The sequence below is a fragment of the Mesoplodon mirus genome (genome assembly GCF_964341445.2).
Source record: "Mesoplodon mirus genome assembly, chromosome: 8".
Taxonomy (NCBI): domain Eukaryota; kingdom Metazoa; phylum Chordata; class Mammalia; order Artiodactyla; family Ziphiidae; genus Mesoplodon; species Mesoplodon mirus.
In genome coordinates, this window is record NC_138984.1 from 36,771,455 (window position 1) to 36,796,367 (window position 24,913).

Here is a 24,913-nt window from a genome sequence, read left to right on the forward strand (position 1 = left end):
AGTTTTTTCAGCAATGAAGCAATAATGAAAATGGTGGTTTAAAAAAAAAAAAACCAAACACATCCTCTGGAAGCCATCTAAAACCATGTATGGATATGAATATGTTTATGGCAGGAGGGGAGGCAAATGGGAGGGAGAAGGGGTGGTGTGCACACCCTGGAGGATGCAGACAAAATAGAATCTATTGCAGTAAGATGGTGAGGGAGGTAGAGCTTTGGCTCTGGTGGCAGGAATGAGAAAGAGAGAAGTGACCAATGCAATATGTGTGTGGGAAGAGAAAGGGAAGTCAAAGTAGAGTCCAAGGTTTTGAGCTTAAGTGACTCTTGATGGTTTTGACAGAAATGGGATGATATAAACGGAGAGGAAGTTGCTGATGCTTCAGTGAGAGTTGGTGAACTAGGTAGAAACATCCACTGGGCTGTTCAAGGTGTGGAGCCACCTGACCAAAAGACAGGACTAGAGAATAGATTCTGGAGCTAATGTTTTAGATGTAATAGTTAAAGTGATACCAAAAGAGGATTCTCTGAAGGGGAGAGCGAGGATAGGAGGGGTTGGAAGCTTTGAGAGGTAAAAGGGCCATGGGTTAAGAAGACATGATTAGGAAGAAAGTGAGATTTCATAGAAGCCAAGGGAAGATGGGTTACCAGTGGAGAAATGTCAAGGGTGACAGGAGGAGGAGAAGGAGAAGAGGTGTTTGGAGGCTCTTAACTTTGGCAAAAAAGGGACCATAATGACATTGAAGGGAGCTATTTCCCTGTCGTGTGAGAACAAGGAGAAACTATATGCATCTGAGATGGAAGGTGGCGAGGAAATGAGGATAGCAGATACTGAGTGAATGAGGAAAGGATATAACAGCATCTAACTGCAGCATTAGGGTTAAGTGTACCCATACTTCCACCCCACCCCAATACTCAGGAGAAAGACGATGGAGCCACAGGAGGCCAAGGGCTCTGAAGGGGAAGAGGGGTGGTAAGCAACAGTTCACGAACTAGGAAGGGATGGGGCACAGAGGATGCTTTGCCTTTGAAAGAAAGAGAAACAGCTTTGCTTCAGACCTGGAGGAAGGGAAGGAAGATGGATAAGGAGACAAGTTTTTGGAGATGGAGTGAGTGGTAGAGAATGAGGCAGCTCAAGCCATGTGGTAGGGGTGGGGGTGGGCTGTTGTGATTATCTAGCAGTGAAGGAGAGAATGGTTGGTATGGCGGCTTGGTGGCGAGCCCTGAAACAGGTTCTGGACTAACTATGTTTGGGAAACAATGAGAGAGAAGCAGGGAGTTGAACTGAGATGACATATTTAAGGGTTGTGGTCCAGGTCTCTTTAGTTCTTAGCGTTTTCTTATAGTGAGCTTTAGATTTCTCATAGTTTCAGATTTCCTTTTGTCTTGCGGAGAAACAAAATTAAAAACTCAAAAACAAAGATCTGGTGGTGCTTGATGAAGAACGTACAGAGTTGTGAAATGAGAGCTTTTGTGTGTAGGCCAGGAAATAACCAGCTTATTTAAAATCTGGTATGATTGTGGTGACACCCTCTTATTTTGGGGAAACCCATAGGTTAAAATCAGAGAACTCTCTTGGTCTCTTGATCGACTAAATAAAAATTATTACTTGTGTTTCCTCAGATGATTTACAGAGTTAAAAGCTGAAAAGCACTTATGTTTGCAGAGTGCTTGAAGCTCTTAAATATAAGTGCTATGTAAGATGCTAGGACTACCGTGACAATTGTCTATGGTAGACAGTTGTTTAACTTGCTCCTTGTCTGACTGGTGATATGATTCTTACCCTATGCAAGAACTTGAGCTTATCTGACCTTGGACTTCTGAACTCTCAAGGGGATGGACATAAGTCTAGAATCATCTGGAGTACAAACCAGGCTATGAGTTCTAACATTTGGCCTTTCAAGCTGTCACTTTCCAAGTTCCATGTTCCGTAGTAATTTTGATTCTTGAATAATCTCCCTACTAGACCAAAAATCCCTTGAAAGAACATCTGGGGGACTCATCCATTTTGTGCCATCCTCCAAGCCCTGTGAACTTAGGACTTTGTATATTGTAGATGCTTAGTAAATATTAATAGAATTGAATTTAATATAGATGAATTTATTTGAACATATGCACTTAGAATAGTTTTATTTTTGGACATATTATATTGTTACTAAATCTTATTTGCTATCGGACATCTCAGTTGAGAGAAGAAAGAAAACCTTTGTCTTGTTCCTGATCTTAGTGGAAATGGTTTCAGTTTTTCACCATTGAGAACAATGTTGGCTGTGGGTTTGCCGTATATGGCCTTTATTATGTTGAGGTAAGTTCCCTCTATGCCTACTTTCTGGTGGAGCCCTCAACTCCCAAAGGTTAGAAGAGACTTATGTTAGGAGTGATAAGGACTTGCAGTATGAAGTCAGTGGGTAAAAAGGAATATTCTGTGGGGACTTGTGTCAGGTGTGGAGGTTGGGGCAGAAGTGAAAGATGTCATAAATACATCAAGTCTGATGAAAGTTGTAACATGTTATAATCACATATACATGTTCATAACAAACTCAGAAGGTCTGGAAAAAATATATATTAAAAAAAAAGAAAACCTTTGCTTGTTTAATTCATATTACAAGTGTCCTTAGCAAATTAGTTATCGGTTAAAATCATTCTTTTTTTCTGTTAATTAGTTATTGAGCTAAGGATTTAGCAATTGTTAATCAATTCCACTGAAAGAGACGGTAACACCTTTGTTAAGTAAAAATTCGGGACCATTTATGTAACCTAAGAAAAACATCCCTTTGAGGTGTTTCCAGCTAGTTTATTGAGTATTTTACTTAAAATAATGGCCCCAAACATTTAAGTCCTGTGAAATCAGAGAGAATGGCCAATGGAAAATAACGAATTATGGGTTGATTATTTCTTTGATTCACTTTTCCTTATTAGGTTGAATTAAAGAATTAATCCACATAGAATGCTCCTGAATGACAATGTTAAGTTTCTGAAATGTCATTTTTTTTTCCTATCATGTGTGAATTCACCTCTGAAATTATAGTTTTAAATTAAAACAAAGAGTAAAAATCAAGATATTATTAGATAAGTAGCTTTAACCTATACAGAAAGCTATAGGAATATTTGAAATGATCAGTGTTATCAAACTATTATGAAGCATTGTTTGAAACCAAAAGGGACAGTGGCATTCAGACACAGTAAAGGTGGACAATGCTTACTTTTTCTATGGAACATAATGGGTCCTATGAACTTTTATTGTCAAAAAACAAAGGTGTTCAGCTTCAAGTTGCTTTATGGTAGATAATATATGTTTTTGTGGATCTTAATATGATGGGAAAAGGAAGTTGATAATAAGGGGAAAATATACCTAAGAAAACCAGTCATATGGTATTATCACAATGCTGGCTGGTACACTTCGCTTTTGGGGCTGGAAGCATTTTCCTTCCAAGTCTTGTTTTATTAGGAGTTAACAAGTTGGCTCTGAATATCTTGCTCTAGGCAGAGACTTTGCAAGCAAGTTCTCAACCCAGAGACAGATTCTCTTTAACAAATTTAGAGGAAAAAAAAAATCTTTAGGTTTCATAGTCCTAAAAGACTTATTTTTTTTTTCTTTTGCCCTTCAGCCCTTTCAGACTCCTAATATTTTCTTTAATTATATATAGTGAACTCTTCTGGTTATAGCTTTGTTTTTAATTTCCAATAGTGTGGGATTTGTATCTGGTATATATGGAATATTGGCTTTAGCTCTTGAGATCATGTCTGTCTATGTTTGTGTTAACAGAAAATCAGTTTTTATATAACAAATTGACTTTGTACCTACAGTTATTGACTAGGAGATAATAAGTCAGAAGTATTTTCAGTGATTGGGCATGTTCAGTGTTGGCAGACAGGATGCTGTTCTGGTTTGTCAGGAAAATTAGGGTTATGTTTACATTCTAAAAAGAGTTTTAACTCAGTGAAAGACTTTGGGTGGACAGTAGGACTTTTTAATGTTAATGTGTAGCCTAGTTCAGAGAGAGGAGTCTAATAAATATCAGGTTGAATCATATGTAAATGCCATTTTCGTAGGTCAAAATTGTTGTATGTCGCCAATTTCATATAGTAGTTCAATCATATATGAATTTATTGTGATTGCCTGAGATTCTCAGGTTATTGCCATGTTACATGAGTGTGCATACCCCATTTTATTTTTTGTTGGTTACCTATTTCAAACAAACACTTCGTATTTACGGAGTTTATAAAGAGTACTTGCAAAAGCTCTCAGTTGCGTGATTCATCAGTCAGGTGGGACTCCGTGCTGATGACACTCATTTGGGGACAAAGCCTTTTGGCTGCAAGAAAAATAAAAGAATGGAAAGATTCATGAAAATAAATATAGTGAGTGTGAAATTGTATTACAGATGACTAGAATGAGCTGCTAATAAACAACAAAGTAGGGATTAAAAGGAGCTATGTTTTATCATCAAATAGAAATACATTTTATATCATAGGCAGTTGTTACAGGCCCATCTATACTCAGTTAAATTGTCTGAAGCAAATCTATAGATGGAGTTCTTTCATGCTAGTATTATTCAGTACTGTATTTGTAGGGGCTGTCATCATTCTGGTACATAGTAGTTGATTAGTAAATATCTATCATATGAATTAAAACAATAAACAAGCAAACGCGAATAATCCTATTTTAGTGATTAGCTCATTCAGTTGGGAAGAATCAGTAATTTCCTCACTGTTTAGAACTGACTGGTTTCTGTAGTCTGTCACATCAGGAAGGTTTACAGGGCACAGAGTAGAGGCTTCAGGATGAGCCCTCACCATTCAGATAACTCACCCACTCATGTCACCTATGCATCATCTTCATGCCGCATGTGCACATGCACACACACATACAAACAGAAAGCAGGGCTTGTCTGTCAGAAAGTTGATGAGTCCTGACTTGAACCCTAAAATTAATAACAACCACATGTCCCAAGTTGGGCAGTTTAGTGTAAGCAGTGAAACAAAGACTTTAAAGGTCCTAAAGACATTGGTTTGATTTCTGCTACTTGCTTTAATAAGTTAGCGACATTGTTTTCTTCTGAGCTTCAACTTCTTTTTCAATAACGTGGGCATAATAATATCTATGTCATACAATTGTTATGTGAGAATTAAATGACAGTGATATGTAAAGGGTTTAGCTCAGGCCTCAGCTACTGTATAAATGGTAGAAGGCTTGATGTTACCTGCAATGCACTTATAATAAAAACATTTTTCTCTAAAGGAAATATAACAAAAGTACTTGTGAAGCATTTAGGCCCTGAGAACTTCACTTTGAGTCATGCAGAAAAAGAGAAAAAAAACCCACTAGTTTTCACTGGTCTTGTGATTTGTTTATTATGCTTATGAGGCTAGAGCCAGTAGTCCTGGCTTTAATTTTCCCTAAATATTTGTCTACATTTGGACTGCTATTTGTCCCTGAACAAGTTACCTGACTTCTCTGGTATCAGACAGGATCATTATCCTTAAAATTGGGGTCCAATGTTGGGGTTGAGTGTCACGGGAGCAGGGAACTTGGGGTGGAGGTTTGGAAGTCCAAGGCAATGATATGCTCAAGAATATCTTTTCCCTATGCTCAAGGTTTGGGTGTCCATTCAAAATGGTCGATTTGATTGGCAACTTCCCCACCAAGAGTGCCAAATGGCCAGCCTATGTCTTACCTTATAGAATCACTTCCAGAGTACTTTTTGAGGCTGAAGGAGTCACAGAGAAATGCACTATCCTTTTTTATTTGGCTTATATTCTTCTATCCAGGGTTTCCAGGATTTGTTCTGGGGAATACTGCAGTGTTAGCTTATTAAGGAATCCATTAGCACTCATTCTTGCTAATCTGTTTACATTTGCATAAGCATCTTAATGGTTTAAGGAAAAATCCATAGGCCAGAAATTCCAGAAATTTCTCAGTGCAAAGCCTTTTACCCAATTCATTTCTTTCCACTCATTATAACTATGGACAAAACCCCAGGGCTTATTTCTCAAAGGCAATTGTGTTAAGGTTTGCGTTGAAACACTAGGTTCATAGTTCTGGAAAAAAATTATCAGTCTTTTAAGCAGTATTGATAGATGAACTTGCAAGAGCAATACTACAACGGCTGCTATTGCCACTATAATCTACTATGATTCCTGTTGCATTGAGGAGTTTCACAAAGGGAGATATCTTGGGAAAGTCTTGAATTTTTGCCGAAGAGTCAAAAAACAGAAGCAATTATTCTGAGAAAGGGAATTGTTTTGAAAATCCTAGCAGCAGTACTCTTTAAGATGCTATCAAGATGCTGGAAGTTTGCTTTAAAACCAGTTTACAGGTAATCTTTCTCATTTTACAGGTAATCCCAAGATCACCCAGCTAATTAGAACTCAGGTTTAAAAATCCCAGTTTGCTCTTCTTTCCACCTATCCTATGCTATCTTGCTTTGATTGACAGACATCTCTACATATCAGATGCTTTACCTTTTGCTCATAAATCCTCTTCAGAAAGTATACTTTGGGGCATAAAGTCATTGGAGTATATTTGGAGTATTGAAATTTTACTGGGTTTACTTTACATAGCATCTATAGCAAATATAGATGTAATAAAAATAATGAAATCTAACAGAGAAACACTAAACTGAAGAAGAAAAACTAGTGTGTGTGTGTGTGTGTGTGCGTGTGTGTGTGTGTGTATTTCTTTTAGTTAGGACGTTTTTGATACCTACTCATTCCCTGGAAAATAAAAGCAATCCATTAAACATTTGCTTTTTAAAAATACTGTTGTAATAAACTATAATGGAAAAGAATAAAAAAATAGGTATATACATATATATGTATAACTGAATCACTTTGCTATACACATGAAACCAACACAATATTGTAAATCAACTATGCTTCAATTAAAAAAACTGTAGGACACTTTCCTTCTTTCTTTTGGTTAATGCAAATGTAACATGTATACATTTGAAGTTTGTTTTATTCCTTAAGTTTTCTTTCCATTTTTTATTTATAATAAATTTTGAAACTTAAAGCCGTATTTATGTAGCATTCCTGTAAATTTAATTTCAAGAGTTGTGAGATTGCCATTTTATCTCCTATCTATTCTGCTGTCTCCTAATATGAAGGTCAGGATATGAACTATTAAGCCTCATTTGGAGAAGCTGAATCCAACATATTCCTGCGTATGCCATGAAGCATGTGATTCTAAATTGACAACGAATTCTTCTAAACTGTAGGGATTTGTTTTAAAAAGTAACATGATGTAACATGGCATAGTTACTTAAACCAAAGGAAAGGTTGCAATTCTTTAGATGACCTTTGGGAAACAGCAGACATTGGTCAGAATGTCCTAATCAGGAAATTTTGAAATGTCAAGCCTAATCTGTTAATCGTAATTATATAGATATTTTCTGAAATTTACAGTAGCCCTTTAATAAAGATCTTTCACATAGACACTGATCATCTAAAATTTACTCTTACAACTCTAAGATAATAATATTTTCCCTATGGCAAAACTGAGATCCAGAGAATCTCCAATTTGCTCAAAGAGACCCCACAACTAGTAAGAGTTAGAATGTAGATTTGAATGCAGTTTTATAGTATCAGGTCCAGTCAATGCTTCTTCAGTATAACAAAAACTAAACTAATCATCAACAAAAACTAAAAATATATCATAGAGAAGAAAATTTAAAATGTTTAGATACATTTATAGGATAGTGAACGTTCAGTCAGATTGAATCCTTAATGTCATTAGGGTTTAGAGAAAAAAATGGAATATGACAGTTATAAATGTCTGGTATAATCTCAAAAGACAACAACAACATAAAAGTAAAGACAGTATAGAACAGCGATTCTCAAACTTTAGCATACATAAAAATCACCTGGCAGCTGTATTTTGTATAATCTCAAAAGACAATAAGTAAAAGCAAAAATGATATAGACATTGATTCTCAAACTTTAGTGTACATAAGAATCATTGGAAATTTGGTATACATAAGAACTCTAAGAGATCCTGAGTTTGTGTTTCTAAGAGTCTTCCAGGTAATATGGATGTTGATGGTTCAAGGGACTATATTTTGAATATCTCTGACCTAGTGCAAAACTGAAATGTACAATTTACGTCCATCCATCTATGCCAGTACACACACAGACACAGACACAGACACACACAGGCAAGGTGAATGTAATAGTAATGGTAAACTGCATAGTGCCAGATACTGTTCTAAGTGTTGATATATATTCTCATTTAATCACACAGTAATCCTTCATGGTAGGTGTAAGTTTTAACCCACATTAAATATACAAGGAAACTAAGGCACAGGGAAGTTAAGTAACCTACCCGAGGTCACACATCTACCAAATGGTAGAGCTGAGATTTAAACCCTGGCAGTCTGGCTTAGAAATCTCTGCTTTTAACTATTATACCATACATCTTTCCCAACAGCTGAAAACAAATTTACCCCAAATTGCAATAAAGAAATTATAATAAAAAATTAAGTGCCAGAGAGGAATATAAGACAAGATTTATATATAGACATATATTTTTTTGAGTATTTAGAATGTTCTTGCAACCACCTAAAATACATATGTGTATATCAGGGATTTGTGATTATTAAAATAAGTACTTGACTTCAAAATGTACTTAAAATTGCATGAAATAAAATGAGATTTTTAAACCAAATATCTTTTCATTGTAATGTGGATAAATCCCTGGGAAGGAGTGTCCCTTTCTTGTCTATGAACAACCTGCCATAGCCAGCGGTCTTGGACATTGAATAGCTAATGTTCATAGGGTGCTCTTGGTTAGAACATCAACTCTCTGAGCTTGGGAAGGCTTCAGGAGCCCATGGGATTCTAATACAGGGCTGCAAAGGCCTCTCCTACTTTGGAGTTATATAGAACCCCAGAAGCTCAGAGGGTGGTTACATAATTGTTTCCCAGTCTTTGCAATTTTCACTCAATCCCAGAAAGCTCAAAGGAATTGGCGAGGTCCTACTGGAACTGTGAATTTCTCAGAAACCTGAGCAGACTCCAGATCTGAATTATCCACCGGCAAGGCCCCAGGACTGGGACCCTCCTCCAGAGGTTAAAATAGCTACAGAGAGCTGCTCGGCTACCCAGTGTAGAAATATTTCAGCCCCACTTGCCTCAACAGCCTCAAGCCACACTCTGTTTGGGGACTTGTACTTGAAGCTGGGGTAATCATTCCTTCCCAGGCACTTCCCACTCCACAGATTACCTTTAGGACTTTGGCAACCGTAGAATCAAATTCACTGTGAATTAAATTACAGCTCTGATGTAAAGTCCTGGAAGCAGTTGTGTTTTTAATGTCTCTTTAATAAGTAAGCATTTTGGCTTTATTGAGAATCTTTTCTGTTGTGAATGTGAACATTGCGTTCATCACGAGAGGCAGTGCTGCCTTTTATCCTTCATGTTTTTAAGGATTTCTGATCCATGGCTGAGTATTGCAGAGATAAGATGGGCCCTCAGAGCCAGGGAGTTACCTTTGGTCTTGGTCTGGTTTAAGATAGACTTAACATGATGTTTTCTATCAGAATGAAAAAGCAAAACACAAAATCAGGCACTGCTGTTAGGTCTACATTTCAGTCATTGTGGTTACTTTCAAAAAATTTAAAAAGAAAGAAAAAGGAAGGGAGAGAGGGAAGGAGGGAGGGAGGGAAGGAAGGAAGGAAGGAAGGCCAGAAAGAAAAGGGAAAAGAAATACTGAAGGCCCAGGCTCAGCTTTCAGATTGAGTCTGGTACATTGTTGATGCTCCTCTGACTTTTTTAAAAGCATTTGTATTTCATCTGCTGTGACATAAGAGGTTAAAATATTATTCTGATATTATCTGTATAAGAGTGGCAGCAGAAAAAAAAGAAAAAGTTTTTCAGATTTGGGAAAATCTGTGCAAACTGTTCCTGAAACCATGAACCGCCTTGGTCAGGAGAGATGCAGCCTGTTGGTGAGCATTTGATTTTTAGGCATTCTTAAAGTTGGGATGATTGTTTTTTTTTTTTTTTTTTTTTTTTTATTCTTGGAAGTAAAGAACTTGGCTTTTATTGATAGAGCTGTCAGGGACTGGAGAACATTAACAAAGATTCTTTGCTTGACCAAACTCTAGACAGGCTCCTGAACATTCTCCTAGGCCTATCTGTGTACTTCCTTGTAAAATCCAGTTTTACAAGAACCCTGCTAAGTCAGTTTAACCAGAAACCCCCAGCCTTGTATCTGATCACCCTCGATATCTCATTCTCATCAGGTTCCTCATCCTCCACCATCCCCCAGGTGATGTCTGATCACCCTAGCCTGTCTTTAGCAAAGAATCCTGTTAGGTTGGTTTAGCCAGAATCCCACTTACTCCTGATGTTTCCTTTTAGTAATTTTCCATCCCCTGACCTCCACCCTGCTCCTTGGCTATAAATTCCCACTTGCCCATGCTGCATGCTGTATTTGGAGTTGGGCCCAATCTCTCTCCCCACTGTAAAATCCCATTGCTGTGGTCCCTATATCTATTGCGATGGTCCTGGATAAGGTCTACCTTAACATCTTTAACAAGTGTTGGTGAATACTTTTTCTTTAACAACATAGGGGGTGTCTTTAGTCTCGTAGACAAAATTTTGACACTGGTAACCCATGGATGGGCAGGATCTACTTTTCAGAAATGTTTTGTTTGGCTTTTATTGTGTTTTGAAAATAGAATTATTTGCCAATACCTAAATTTAGGAGCTATCATGTAAAAATCCAGATTTTTCATTTTTTTGAAAAAAAATCTAAAGAAATGACAATATGAGAAAGACAACTGGCTGAATCAAGTTAGTGGCTGCTTTGTTTGGAGTGGGCAGGGTTTCTCCCTCTCCTGGTATCTCTGCAGCTAGCTTCTCTGGCTGTTGTGCTCTACCTGCATGTGTAGGCATTTGCATTTGCAATGCCTTCATTATGGCTTACTAATCAGTTAGTACTTCATGGTGTTACCACATGTCTCTAAGGATGCTTCCATAGTTACTGTTCTTAACAATATGAGACTATAATGCTCTGGGAACTCATAAGGAAAAGGAGAATTATTATATATAATCTTAAAGGACTATGGACTGACATTATTCTGATTCTTACTGCACCAATTTCATAGAGGTTTCATGGAGCTCTGACATTTGTTTTTTTTAAATTAATGATGGGATTTAGATGTATCTTAAGAAAGTAACTCAAATGTAATTAAGTCATTGAAAGATAAAAATACTGACATTTTGGAAAATCGGCTTTTGATCAAAGAATGTATGCATTAAGAGGGTGCTTCTATGCTTTTTAAGTAGAAAAAGAAATGGATAAACCGTCTGCTTCTTAAGTACCCGAAAACATAATTTGCCACTTAAATTTGCCTTTATTTTGGCTGAATTAAAAAGCAAACAAACAAACAAAAGCGAATCAAATGTCTACCTGAGGGCAAATATTTCTGCCTATAGAGTATGACCTTACTCTGGACGCAGTCCGTGGTCTCTTTACTTCTTTCAATAAGGAACTTACAATAGTAACTTCTGTTCTATGAAAACTGTGTTCGATTACCTTGTTTGAAGGCTCTTAACCATTTGCTAGGTTTGGTTTTCCAGATTGTATACCTTAAGGTTTAATTAATACAATGACTGAAAAATGTTTGCCTTTAGAGAATAAGATTAAAATAATTTGTTCACCTTGAACCTTATGAAGGAAAGGTGAATACAAACTATATGAATTACATTGAAAGGATTAGGTTGGAAATTGAACTCTTAAAGAAGTTTGAGGTAAACTTTTGACTTATTTAGGGGTTCATAGGAAAGTTAAGCAATCACTCAGTTTTTTTAAAAAGCAGGAAGAAATACTGTATATGTCTGAATATAAGGTGCTCCCAAGATGTGGATGTTTATCTATTTTCCCAATGAGAAGTTTTAAATATATAAAACCTTTAGAAATACAGATAAAATGATCAGATATCTATTTACATATTGTTAATGTATTAATTTACTTCCACATATGTATTTGAAAATCACATATTACATAAATATTAATTTAGAAATATCACTTTCCTTGCCTTTATAGTTCATTGGTTGATTTTATTCAAATGGTTCTAGTGACTTTTCATCACTTTGAGTCATCTCAACTAGTTTTCCAGCACACATAATTTCCGAAATTTTTTGAGACTCAGCACTTTTTTGATCAAATATGATTCTGTCACTGTAAACCATATACCAATTTACAAGCACTATTTGCATATAAGGGGGCAGTTATTTTAAAAATTTTGTCTTATAGGTGAATACTTTTCTGCTCTAGCATGTAACCACTCCAAGTAGTGTTCTTTAACATTATATTAATATGATTTTGCATTATCATATCAACCACTTTCAACTGTAGGAAAAAATTACTAAATCTGTGAGGAATTTTTACTTTAAAACACAGATTTTGTTAGAATTACATCTATAAGCATTTAAAGCAAGTAAGGATAGAGGTTGTTTCAGCCTAATGTGTTTTCCCCAAACAAACCTTTGCTTTACATAATAATGTAATACAGAGTTTTAGGTAAGGATTTGACTCTGATGTGACTCTTTCCTGAGGAATATTCTTGAGGGAAGAAAAGAATCTGCCTCATGTATGAACATATATGATACTTTCTTTTTTTCTCCCTTTCAGGGTTATTCCTTAAATCTTTACTAAAGTTCAACAAAACATAAAAGATAGATAACCTGGAGAAAGGGAGAATTTTATTTAATGGCAAATCAAGGCGATGTTATTAATTTTGTGACTTTTTTCTTATCCTAGTGCATATCACAATCATTAAAATATCCATTTCTTAAAGAAATATTCCTATAAAAAAGATAGCAGGTGAGGAGACGAAAGGATATACTATGTGACAGACATTTTGTATAAATGTTTCCATAGCTGTAAAATAGTATTTATGTGAGATTTTTATTAGGAGGTAGCAGTTACTTTGACAGGAGACGTTGTCCTTGTCATTTCCTGATAACCATGAACTACACCATTAACCACAAGCTACAGAAGATGAAAACAGCTGGTGTTTTTATCACAGAGGGAGATGATACAGCTTGGGAATATGAGAGGATTTAGAATTTGTAATGGTTAGTGGTTTCTGTCTTGGCTATTTAATAAAATGCCTAGTTTTAGGAATTAAAGAAAATTGAACTGGCAAATATTTTTACTTTCATATCATAACCTATGGAAAAATCTGTTATTGTAACATTTTCCAGGAAAGGATAACTCACTTTTACTCTGGGGCTTCCAGCTTTGTATGAAAAAACTACATCATTAATATACCAAAAATATAATTTAATACTACATGTATCAGAAACAAATTATGCCAATGTTAATAATGATGAATTATCATTTTTATCTTTTAACAGTGGAAAGAGTGGAACGAGAAAACCTTTCAGACTATTGTGTTCTGGGCCAGCGTCCAATGCATTTACCAAATATGAACCAGCTGGCATCCCTGGGGAAAACCAACGAACAGTCTCCTCATAGCCAAATCCACCACAGTACTCCAATCCGAAACCAAGTGCCCGCGTTACAGCCCATCATGAGCCCTGGTCTTCTTTCTCCCCAGCTCAGTCCACAACTTGTCAGGCAACAAATCGCCATGGCCCATCTGATAAACCAACAGATTGCCGTTAGCCGGCTCCTGGCTCACCAGCATCCTCAAGCCATCAACCAGCAGTTTCTGAACCATCCACCCATTCCCAGAGCAGTTAAGCCAGAGCCAACCAACTCTTCTGTGGAAGTATCTCCAGATATCTACCAGCAAGTCAGAGATGAGCTGAAGAGGGCCAGTGTGTCCCAAGCTGTCTTTGCAAGAGTGGCATTCAATCGCACACAGGTACCGTTAGCAATGAACGTCATAATTGGTGATTCAGAATAATACTAAGGACAGATTGTGGCAAATATTAGTTCTTTCTTACCTCTTTAAAAATTTTTTTTGTGGATCTCAGAGCATGTAGAATTAGATTAATTAATAATCCTTTGTTAATGAAATACTATCACCATTGATCCATACTTGGCCATATTAATCAATCAATTTCAGTAATGTAATGAATGTCTGTGAACCCACCACCCAACTCAGGACCTGAAACATTACCAATGACCTGGGTCTCTTTATGTGCTCCTCCTCTCCTCCCTTTTTTTTCATTTGCTTTTCCCCAGACGTAACCCTGATCTTGAATTTTGTGCTTATCATTCCTTGTTTTTTTAAAAAAACTAGTTTTAGAACTATTCATACCCAAACAATCTATTATTTACCTTGTCTTTGAACTTTATAGAAAGAATATCACTATATGTCATCATTTCTATAATTTTTTAATAAACCCTTCAAAAAAAAATAAACCCTTCAAAATGTACAAGTTAGATTTAAGACATTGATAAAGTAAAAATGGATAGATTACTCATATTTTTAATGTTTTGAGGGAATTATATGCCAAAATAATATTAAATGATAAGACGGTAAACAGTTTATTTATTTATGTCTTATTTTATTGAGGGCTGCTTATAATTAAGTTCTTTCCCACCAGTGCTAAACGTGAGTGTGCATCAGAATCACACTGTTTTAAGGCAGTTAAAACACAGATTGCTGGGCCTCTTCCCAGAGTTTCCGATTCACCAGGTCTAGGGTGGGACCCAGAAGTTTGCATGTCTAACAAGGTCCCAGGTGATGCTGATACTGCTGGTCTGGGTCACACTTTGAGAACTAGTAATCTAGCTCTTATACTGTTGTCCTTCTGGTATCTGCACAGGATTGGTTCCAGGAACCCCCCACGAATGCCAAACTCCACAGGTGCTCAAGTCCCTTACATAAAATGGTGCAGTACAGTTGGTCTTTCATATCTGTGGGTTTCACATCCGCAGATACAGAGGACCAACTGTACCAGTAACAGAAAAGTAAAAGTGCATAATCTTAAGGAGCTAACCAACCTGGTAGTGAAAACAAAAAATGTACCCAGATAATTAGAGTAATATGTGAGGTAAGGTGAATAATGCAGGATAATGTGAGCAGTGATTACAGGGGGTGTTCATGAGGAGTCATTAACTGTCAGTAGAGTGAGTATGGTAAGTCTTTAAGAGGACGGTGGGTTTAAGTTAGCCACCCTACTAAATGCAAGGCAGGAAGCCAAGCTCTGTGCACATGCAAAGGTGAAAAAGACCATGAGTGAGCACACATGTGAACAACTGATTTGAGTATGAGGTTGCTGGGCGGTTAGACCTTGAAGGATAAATAAAATTTAACAGGAAAACACGGAGAAGAAGGGTATTTTAGGCTACAAAAATGCACAAGAAAAGTGTTGATTCAGAAGAAGGCGGGATTAGTTGGTAGTTGATAGCAAAGCTAGATAATAAAACTAAAGGTGGAGGGAACAGATCTGAAAAGGTCTTGGGGCCATGGTAAGAACTTTGAACTCTATTTAATAAGCACTGGAAACACTGAAGGTTTTATGTAGGAATATGCTATGATCCAGTGATCAGAATTGGATCTTAGGAAGACTTTCTTCCCCTTAATGATAGCAAGAGGGTTAGGAATATCATTTAGGAAGCCGCCTGAAGTGTCCAGCTGAAATGTGTAGAAGTTTGAACAAGACTGACGGTGATGGAGTAGACGGTACAGTCAAAAAGCATTGTAAGAGTGAAGTTGACAGTGCAACTGCCTGGAGTGGAGATACCACCAAGGTCTGAGCCTGGTGACTAAGAATAAGGTGAAATTATTTAGAGAATCAAGGAGGGCATTGAAAGAGATGGTTGGAGTAAGGTTAAAGTGATTATTTTGGATTGGGCTATTTTGACTTCGAAGTGCTAGCAGACTTCTTAAGTGAAGATGTGCAGCAGTCATTGAAAATAACAGTTTAGTGCTAAGAAGAGTGTCAGGGTTAGAGAAAGAGATCAGAAGTTTATTCACAGAGCCTGGGATTTAAGAGACAGGGAAAGGAGGGGAGAGGCCACCAGCGCTACTAACACCAGAAAAAGAGACAGAAATGCCCAGAGAGGTGGGGGCAGATGGAGGTGGAAGAAAAGGGAGATGCTGATAAAAGTATAGAGGACCTGGGTAAAGAGTTTCCAGAAGGAGACTTGTCCGTGTCTGGAGAACTAAGAAGTCTGGGAAGGGGAAGCTTGAAACCGTGCCATGAGATTTGGCGATTGGTTGGGAGAGATCTTTGGCAAACTTTAGAGTATAATTTCATTAGAGTGGTGAAGGCAGGAGAGAAAATTTAGGAGTTCAGGAGTGATTAACTCTTGAGGATACAGAAGCAGTGGCTGCAAATTACTCTTTCCAAAATTTGGTGTTGAAAGGGAGACCAGAAATGGGTTGACAGTTTGAATGTGAGAGGGAGTCAATTTGAGATAGAAGAATTTGTGAGGTAGTTTGGGGCCTCAGCTGAAGTCAAACAGCATGAACTAGTGATGGACCCAACCACTGTGGTTTGGTAACAGTCTTCAGCCACGCTGGAACTGCAGGAGTCGGAGCAGGGGACAAACGCAGTGGGATTGTTTGAGGTTTGGTGCTGACAGCTTAGGTATGGCCGGAGACCAAGAGGGGTGAAATCTCTAGCTCCCTTGACTCCTAGCTAACTTATACATTCTATTATTGACAGGCTCAGTACATCATTTGAAAATGAGTTCGGAGGTTCACAGAGGACCGCACATGTTCCAAACATCACTCTACCACTATTCTCTTGTGACTCAAAGTATCGGGGCTGCATTTGTGTGTCCACAGTTATCTGAACTGGGGTTATGAAGAACTCTGATCCTTTGGGGCAAGTCTGTTGCATACTATTATAAAACACAGAGTAGAAGGATGCGTCTTTTAGTCTGTATCTTGCAGTTCTCTGTGTGTGTGTGTGTGTGTGTGTGTGCGTGTGCATTCTTTCCTCTATCATTCATGTGCACGAATAGGCATTTCAAGGCTAGCCAACACTTTATTGCTGGTTACTTATACCGCTCCTTTGGATAAGGATAAAATTGAGAGCATGGTCGTATTGCTTTGGATTTTAGAATCGAATACTATACATTTAATCCAAATAGCATGAAGCATGAGAGAAGAAGACTCACGATGAGGCTAGACAAAAGGTGGGCCGTGTTGGTGTGAGGAAATGCTCTGCCAAGGCCCTAGACTCCTGGAGGTCTGTCTTCTTCTGCACAACTCTTTTTGTCTATTTTTGGGGATTAATGATTTTTCTTTGGCATTGCCATCTTTCAAGTGCCAAGTTATAAAAGGTCTAATTGAAGCATGGAACGCATTTTATTATTTTCCTCCTGCCATTAAATTTGTAAGATGGCTACATCCAGAAAGAAACATTCACATTCAATCAACATGAGCTTGAGTTCATGGGCAAGCCTTGAGGATATCAAATGGAAACTGCATAGGAATGTATGAGTATTTCCTTTTAAATTTCTGTTTTTAATTTGGGAAAGCTTTTCATCCCTCTGGGATCATAACCTGTTGTGTATAAAGCCCAACCTAATCAAGGTAGATGGTATTGACAGAATGACATAGTCTGAACTTAAGCTGGAGGTCAACAGACAGATTGTTTCTGCTGTATATACTGTATTCACTAACAGCAAGGTTGGACAGCTAGGTTTCACCAGCAGCCTTGTTAAATGGAAACTATGGTGTACTATGCCCCATGAAACCAACTGTGGATTTTCCAAATGGTAGGCTTTTTTTTTTTTATCACATGAGTGGTAAAATGATTTGTCAGCTATAATAAACAAATAAGAATTAACTTTATAGATAATAACATAAACAACTTGTTAATCTTTGGATAGAAAAGAATCTCAACATTTTTTTCTTAAAGCAAACAAAATCAGATTTTAGATGAACACCTAAGGCCAATATTAGTCTTGTACTCAGTTGTTTTACTGATATGTAGCATATCCTCAGTTTACTGAATATTTTTCAGAAATAGTTTTTGATAACTATTATTCATTTATTATCAAATTCAGTAAAAAGCAATTTGATTTGTCACCCTGTAGTTTGTGCTCCTGGATTTGTTCTTGATGATTAGACCAAGAACAAATCTAGCAATTAGTTCCTCTGTGTGTGTGTGTGTGTGTGTGTGCGCGTGTGTGTAGAACAAAAATCACATGCACAACGTTCATAAATGAATCTAGAATTATAAAAAAAAAATAGTCTAGTTTTCATATTTAAGTCTTCCAGATGAAAAGCTCAAATTCATAATAAATAGCATTTGAAAATAACAGTTCTTCAAAGAAAAACTATTAATTACTTTGTGTGTCTGATCCATTGCTACTATATCATTTGGTGTTGTAAAGTAACATAATTAAGGGAATGGAGCTATATTTCCAAGAACTTGCTTTTTAATACATTTAAGTTTTAATCCGTGTGTCTTTTAAAAACATAAAATATATTTGTTTGAAAAAATGATCCCCTACCCATACTTCATGGCAAGGTCATGACTTCTGCCAGAGTCAGAGATAGACAACCTTTTGTCAATCTGATTTTATTATTTATTATTATTTTTTACATTTCTCTACTGGTTTCTTAATACTGTCCAAACTAAGAACATAAATTAAGTCACATGTTCTGGGCAAGGGAAACAGCACGTTTGAGATCATGTAATGCCAAGATGTTGAATCTTCAGCTTGGGCATGAGACTAATGTAATTCTAGATGCAGGGAGTAGCAGAGCATCACATCCTATCTGAGCCATCAGCATGGTAGAAGCCTATTTTTGTCCTTATGACCTTATATAAAATATACTCGAGCACCATCGCTTACTTCTTTGCTAGACTTTTGAAAGAAAAGGTTAGCCCTACTTTTCATGCCTCTAAAGACTTTTATGACAAACGGGACCCTATGAGAAGAGTAAGATAAATGTGATGTTTTCTGATCTGATCATTAATATTCAGGCAATCCTATGACACATTTCTAAGCATTTCTGTTACGTGTGGTCACAAAGTAATGTGATACACCAGAGGAGGCTGAGGCAGATAACAAGCCAGCCCTTTTTCCATGCTTCACGCCTTCCCCAGCACCACCCCCCACTGTCCCACCCCATGATTTACTTATTTTTTTAATATTTAATTTAATTTAATTTTTTATACAGTAGGTTCTTATTAGTTATCTATTTTATACATATTAGTGTATACATGTCAATCCCAGTCTCCCAATTCATTCCCCCCACCTCACTGCTTTCCCCCTCGGTGTCCATATGTTTGTTCTCTACATCTGCGTCTCTATTTCTGCCTTGCAAACTGGACCATTTGTACCATTTTTCTAGATTCCACATATATATGTTAATATACGATACTTGTTTTTCTCTTTCTGACTACTTCACTCTGTATGACAGTCTCTAGGTCCATCCTAGAGACTCTACAAATGACCCCATTTTGTTCCTTTTTATGGCTGAGTAATATTCCATTGTATATATGTGCCACATCTTCTTTATCCATTCATCTGTTGATGGACACTTAGGTTGCTTCCATGTCCTGGCTATTGTAAATAGAGCTGCAATGAACATTTGGTACATGACTCTTCTTGAATTATGGTTTTCTCAGGGAATATGCCCAGTAGTGGGATTGCTGGGTCGTATGGTAGTTCTATTTTTAGTTTTTTAAGGAACCTCCATAGTGGCTATATCAATTTACATACCCACCAACAGTGCAAGAGGGTTCCCTTTTCTCCACATCCTCTCCAGCATTTATTGTTTGTAGATTTTTTGATGATGACCATTCTGACCAGTGTGAGATGATACCTCATTGTAGTTTTGATTTGCACTTCTCTAATGATTAATGATGTTGAGCATCCTTTCATGTGTTTGTTGGCAATCTGTATATCTTCTTTGGAGAAATGTCTATTTAGGTCTTCTGCCCATTTATGGATTGGGTTGTTTGTTTTTTTGATACTGAGCTGCATGAGCTGCTTGTAAATTTTGGAGATTAATTCTTTGCAAATATTTTCTCCCATTCTGAGGGTTGTCTTTTTGTCTCGTTTATGGTTACCTTTGCTGTGCAAAAGCTTTGAAGTTTCATTAGGTCCCATTTGTTTATTTTTGTTTTTATTTCCATTTCTCTAGGAGGTGGGTCAAAAAGGATCTTGCCGTGATTTATGTCATAGAGTGTTCTGCCTATGTTTTCCTCTAAGAGTTTGATGGTGTCTGGCCTTACATTTAGGTCTTTAATCCACTTTGAGTTTCTTTTTGTGTATGGTGTTAGGGAGTGTTCTAATTTCATTCTTTTACATGTCCCTGTCCACTTTTCCCAGCACCACTTATTGAAGAGGGTGTCTTTTCTCCATTGTATATTCTTGCCTCCTTTATCAAAGATAAGGTGACCATATGTGTGTGGGTTTATCTCTGGGCTTTCTATCCTGTTCTGTTGATCTATATTTGTGTCTTTGTGCCAGTACCATACTGTCTTGATTACTGTAGTTTTGTAGTATAGTCTGAAGTCAGGGAGCCTGATTCCTCCAGCTCCGTTTTTCTTTCTCAAGATTGCTTTGTGGGTCTTTTCGGGGTCTTTTGTGTTTCCATACAAATTGTGAAATTTTTTGTTCTAGTTCTGTGAAAAATGCCAGCGGTAGTTTGATAGGGATTGCATTGAATCTGTAGATTGCTTTGGGTAGTAGAGTCATTTTCACAATATTGATTCTTCCAATCCAAGAACATGGTGTATCTCTCCATCTATTTGTATCATCTTTAATTTCTTTCATCAGTGTCTTATAATTTTCTGCATACAGGTCTTTTGTCTCCTTAGGTAGGTTTATTCCTAGACATTTTATTCTTTTTGTTGCAATGGTAAATGGGAGTGTTTTCTTAATTTCACTTTCAGATTTTTCATCACTAGTGTATAAGGATGCCAGAGATTTCTGTGCATTAATTTTGTATCCTGCTACTTTACCAGATTCATTGATTAGCTCTAGTAGTTTTCTGGTAGCATCTTTAGGATTCTCTATGTATAGTATCATGTCATCTGCAAACAGTGACAGCTTCACTTCTTCTTTTCCAATTTGGATTCCTTTTATTTCTTTTTCTTCCCTGATTGCTGTACCACATCTTCTTTATCCATTCGTCTGTCCATGGGCATTTAGGTTGCTTCCATGACCTGGCTATTGTAAATAGTGCTGCAATGAACATTGGGGTGCATGTGTCTTTTTTTTCTTTTCAGAATAAACTGGATTTAATCAATTTTTTCAGGTTCTTTCATGAGTCTCAGATATTCTTCTATCCTGTATTATTTTTTTCTTTCAATTTCCATATATATATATTTAATATCGTTATTGGAGTATGGTTTCTTTACAATGGTGTGTTAGTTTCTGCTGTATAACAGAGTGAATCAGCTATACATATACATATGTCGCCATATCTCCTCCCTCTTGCATCTCCCTCCCACCCTCCCTATCCCACCGCTCCAGGTGGTCACAAAGCACCGAGCTGATCTCCCTGTGCTATGCAGCTACTTCCCACTAGCTATCTATTTTACATTTGGTAGTATATATAAGTCCATGCCACTCTCTCACTTCGTCCCAGCTTACCTTTCCCCCTTCCCGTGTCATCAAGACCATTCTCTACGTCTGTGTCTTTATTCCTGTCCCGCCTCTAGGTTCTTCAGAGAGCTGGAAATGCTTAACCAATGTCTGATAGGTGCAGGAGGGTGAAAACCCAGCTCCTTGCCTCCATAGTAGGGGCAGCACTGAAGTGTGACTTCCCCTCCAGAGCTCTCTGCAGGATCGGGCTGAGGCTGGGACTTTGTTTGGATCTCCTCCCTTCTCTGACCTGCTTCTCCCACTCCTTCACCAGTTTCCCTCAGAAGCACTTCCTGAATAAATCACTTGCACAGGAATCTTTATCTTAGGATGTGCTTTTTATCCCAGATTATAGATCAAGGTCCTTGCTAGTCTAATTGGCATTTGGATATGCCATGGGATAGTAGTTTGAATAAAACTTATCTTCAGTTTTATACCTACTACCTTCACAAAAGATGTTATTATGGGAATAGTATAGAGGTTTTTATTGTACTACTTTGTTTTGAAAATATTATCAGTATTGTTCATAAATCATGAGCAAGATGTTGTTAAGGAAATAATACAGAATTGTATAGAATTTTTTACTGTACTACTTTCTCTTGAAAATATTATCACTATTGTTATTTTAAACTGAGTCCCCTGAATTCAGTGGGCTGATATTGATATTAGCCAGATTTACTTGTGGATATTGAATGTGTGTGTGGGGGGGTGTTTGGTTAGAAGGATCGGGGAGAGAGAGAGAAGGAATAAGACAGAAACAGACATTGGATATGAGGCCCTATGAGATCTTTCAAACTTGACTTAAAGCCATCCTTACTGAGTCTCCAAGATGAATTATGTGATTTATGTGAGTTTCAGAGTAGCTTTGCTTCTCAGCCCTGCCGAATTGCCAGTGCTCTGTCAATGATGCAAGTGGGTCTGTTAGGCTGATAATTTCAAGAAGTAATAGGACCAGTGCTGTCAGGTTTTATTTTTTTGCATATTCATTTTTCCTTGCTTCTATCCCAAATTTATTTTAGTGTTGGCACACTTTCACTTATCAGTCCTATGGACATGAAATAAGTTGCTTGGCTATTTACTGTGTTTACATCTTTGCATTTTGACAGTTTAATTATGAATCCTAACCTAAAGCATTCTTTTGCTCCTGTCACTTTATGGACTTAAAAAAAATCAATCACAGGCTTATGACTATATGAAAAGGTTTGTGACTATTTTACAAGGCTTAATATTGCCCAGGAATGGTTAGGGGATGTCCACTGACCTATAATAAGAATGGTTTCATGAAATATGTACAGTAAATCTTCCTTAATAGATAAACTATTCTCTAATTTATTTAAAAATCCAATGACCTACATATTCATATGTTCAGAAATCCCCGATTTACTAACATTATTTCTCCTTTGAGACCTTCCATCTGAGCAAATCTGTTAAATGAAGTAGAGGAAGCTTTGATCGAAACTAGGCTAAATCCATCGTAACGAATGCCCTGCTACGTGTGAATGGGAGCATTAGAATGCCAGCAAAGGGAAATGAGGTGTGATTCTCTGCCCCTGTCTGCACCACTATCCCCTTACCTTGAAGGTGGGGTTCAGGAAATATCCATACACAAAGAATTGGCATTAAGAGATTTGTATTGTTTGAAAACGAGACTTGCCACATTCGTTATTTACACAGTGTAGTTATTTTTCTTTATCCTCTAGCAGATTATACCATAACTCAGAAAGTTCGGGTTTATTTTGTGTCTCGGGTAGCTCTCCTGAGCCAATTCTTAAAAATATGTTTTCAGTAGAAGCCCTTGTGTGTTTTGCAAAATGTGTTATTCTTCTGCAACATAAAGGCCTCTAATTTGGTGTCTTGTTCCTTCTTTAGTTTGTTGAAAAAGTTACACAGTTTACAACCTTTTGTCAAAGGCTTTTTTGAAAAAGCTGTTCATCTTGGTTTTATCTGATAGAGAAGAGGATTTTTTAAATCCTTTGGGAACTCATTTGGTTGACCTGTCCTTATTTGCCTACTTTTTATTTTTTATGAGACTTTGCAAAAAATCTGCTGTTTACATATCAAAGCCACATCATTTGAAGAAACTTAAGGCCAGGGTCATAAATACAGCTCATGAAGTCACTCAGCAACCAGAGAGTGTTTTCAGCAGATTGGAAAATTAAATTGAATTATGTATCAGAAAAATTGGCAGTAAGGTCAACAACTAGAAATGTAAATGTCTTTGTGTGAAATGACATGGACTTTGCTTTTATGCTTTATTGGCACTGTGTTTATAGTATTTGCCCACCCGTATTATTAAGGTTAAAAATGTCTAAGGACTTACTAAACATATTTCAAAGTGGCACAGTTAGGAGGAGATGTGTAGCAACAAAATGAAAATTTTAGCAACCAAAATATTTGGAAGTCTGAGCTTTTAGTGTGTTACCAGTTAGTTTTTTCGGGGTTGGGGGGATCTTCTCTTTTAACTTTGTGCTTGATTTAAACATATTGTTAGCCAAAGATAGGCATGATTTAATTACATGTACAGTTTATATTTGTAGAAAACTTGACCTCCAAGATATTTAGAATTCTTTCTCAGCTGACCTCTGGTCTCAAGTCATTACTTCTCAATATCCAGTAGAGATACAGGCACTCAGCAAGTCATACAGGAATAGAATACAATGTAAATCCAGGAGTCTTGACTCCATGGTCCAGTAAGCTGGTTATAAAATGACAAGGAAACCTGTGAGAAAAAGGAAGTCCTCCAACTGAAAGATGGGCTGTAAATATGAACTGCTGCAGATCAGGCATGAACATGTTATTGGGTTTTGAAGCAAATAACATACCCTCTTTTGATTTCAGCATTAAATTAATAAAGTAGGAAAAGATGGCCCTGCAAGCTTCATAAAATAGGTACTCTTTCATTTCAGAATCACTGGCTTGAATTCATAGATTTAAAGATTTTAATAATATTAATATCTCCTAGGATAGCAGTGTCTCAAAGTTATTCAGTTACTTAAGGATGGCCCTCTAGATAGTGGTCTCAATTTAGTCCTCCTTACATATAAAGACTATCATTAATTAGCACTTTTTAGGCAATTTCAGCCAAAAAGCGTGGGGGAGATGCTGTCTCTGTCTGTGCTCTGGGTAAAGAGAATGTTGATTCAGTAGCTGTCAAACGTATACCACCCCTATTCCCATTCCTAAATCTAACTGAAATAGAGCATTTTATGTAAAAGAAAATATGAAGACTCCTTTTTCCCCGTCCTTCACAAAACTTGTACCAAAGAATCAGAGGAAAGAAATATGACAGCACAGTCTTCTATCTATTCCTTTCATCCCTGATCAGTGTGCAAAGTCCTTAAAAATTAGTTGCTGAACTATTATAGAAAATTCAGGTTTATCTACTTTACTCAAAAAGACTGCCTTTTGATGATGGTTTTATAAGTTT

General features: G+C 37.0%; 1 protein-coding gene across 2 annotated transcripts in view; it reads left to right on the plus strand.

Annotated features, from left to right (window-relative positions):
• The window catches only part of SATB2 (SATB homeobox 2), a 192,202-nt gene that overhangs the window by 100,028 nt on the left and 67,261 nt on the right, over positions 1-24,913 (plus strand). For both annotated transcript variants that reach the window (XM_082630128.1, XM_082630127.1), the window contains exon 7: positions 13,365-13,837. In XM_082630128.1, the coding sequence (XP_082486254.1) occupies positions 13,365-13,837 (473 nt within the window). The remainder of the gene's footprint in view (positions 1-13,364; positions 13,838-24,913) is intronic.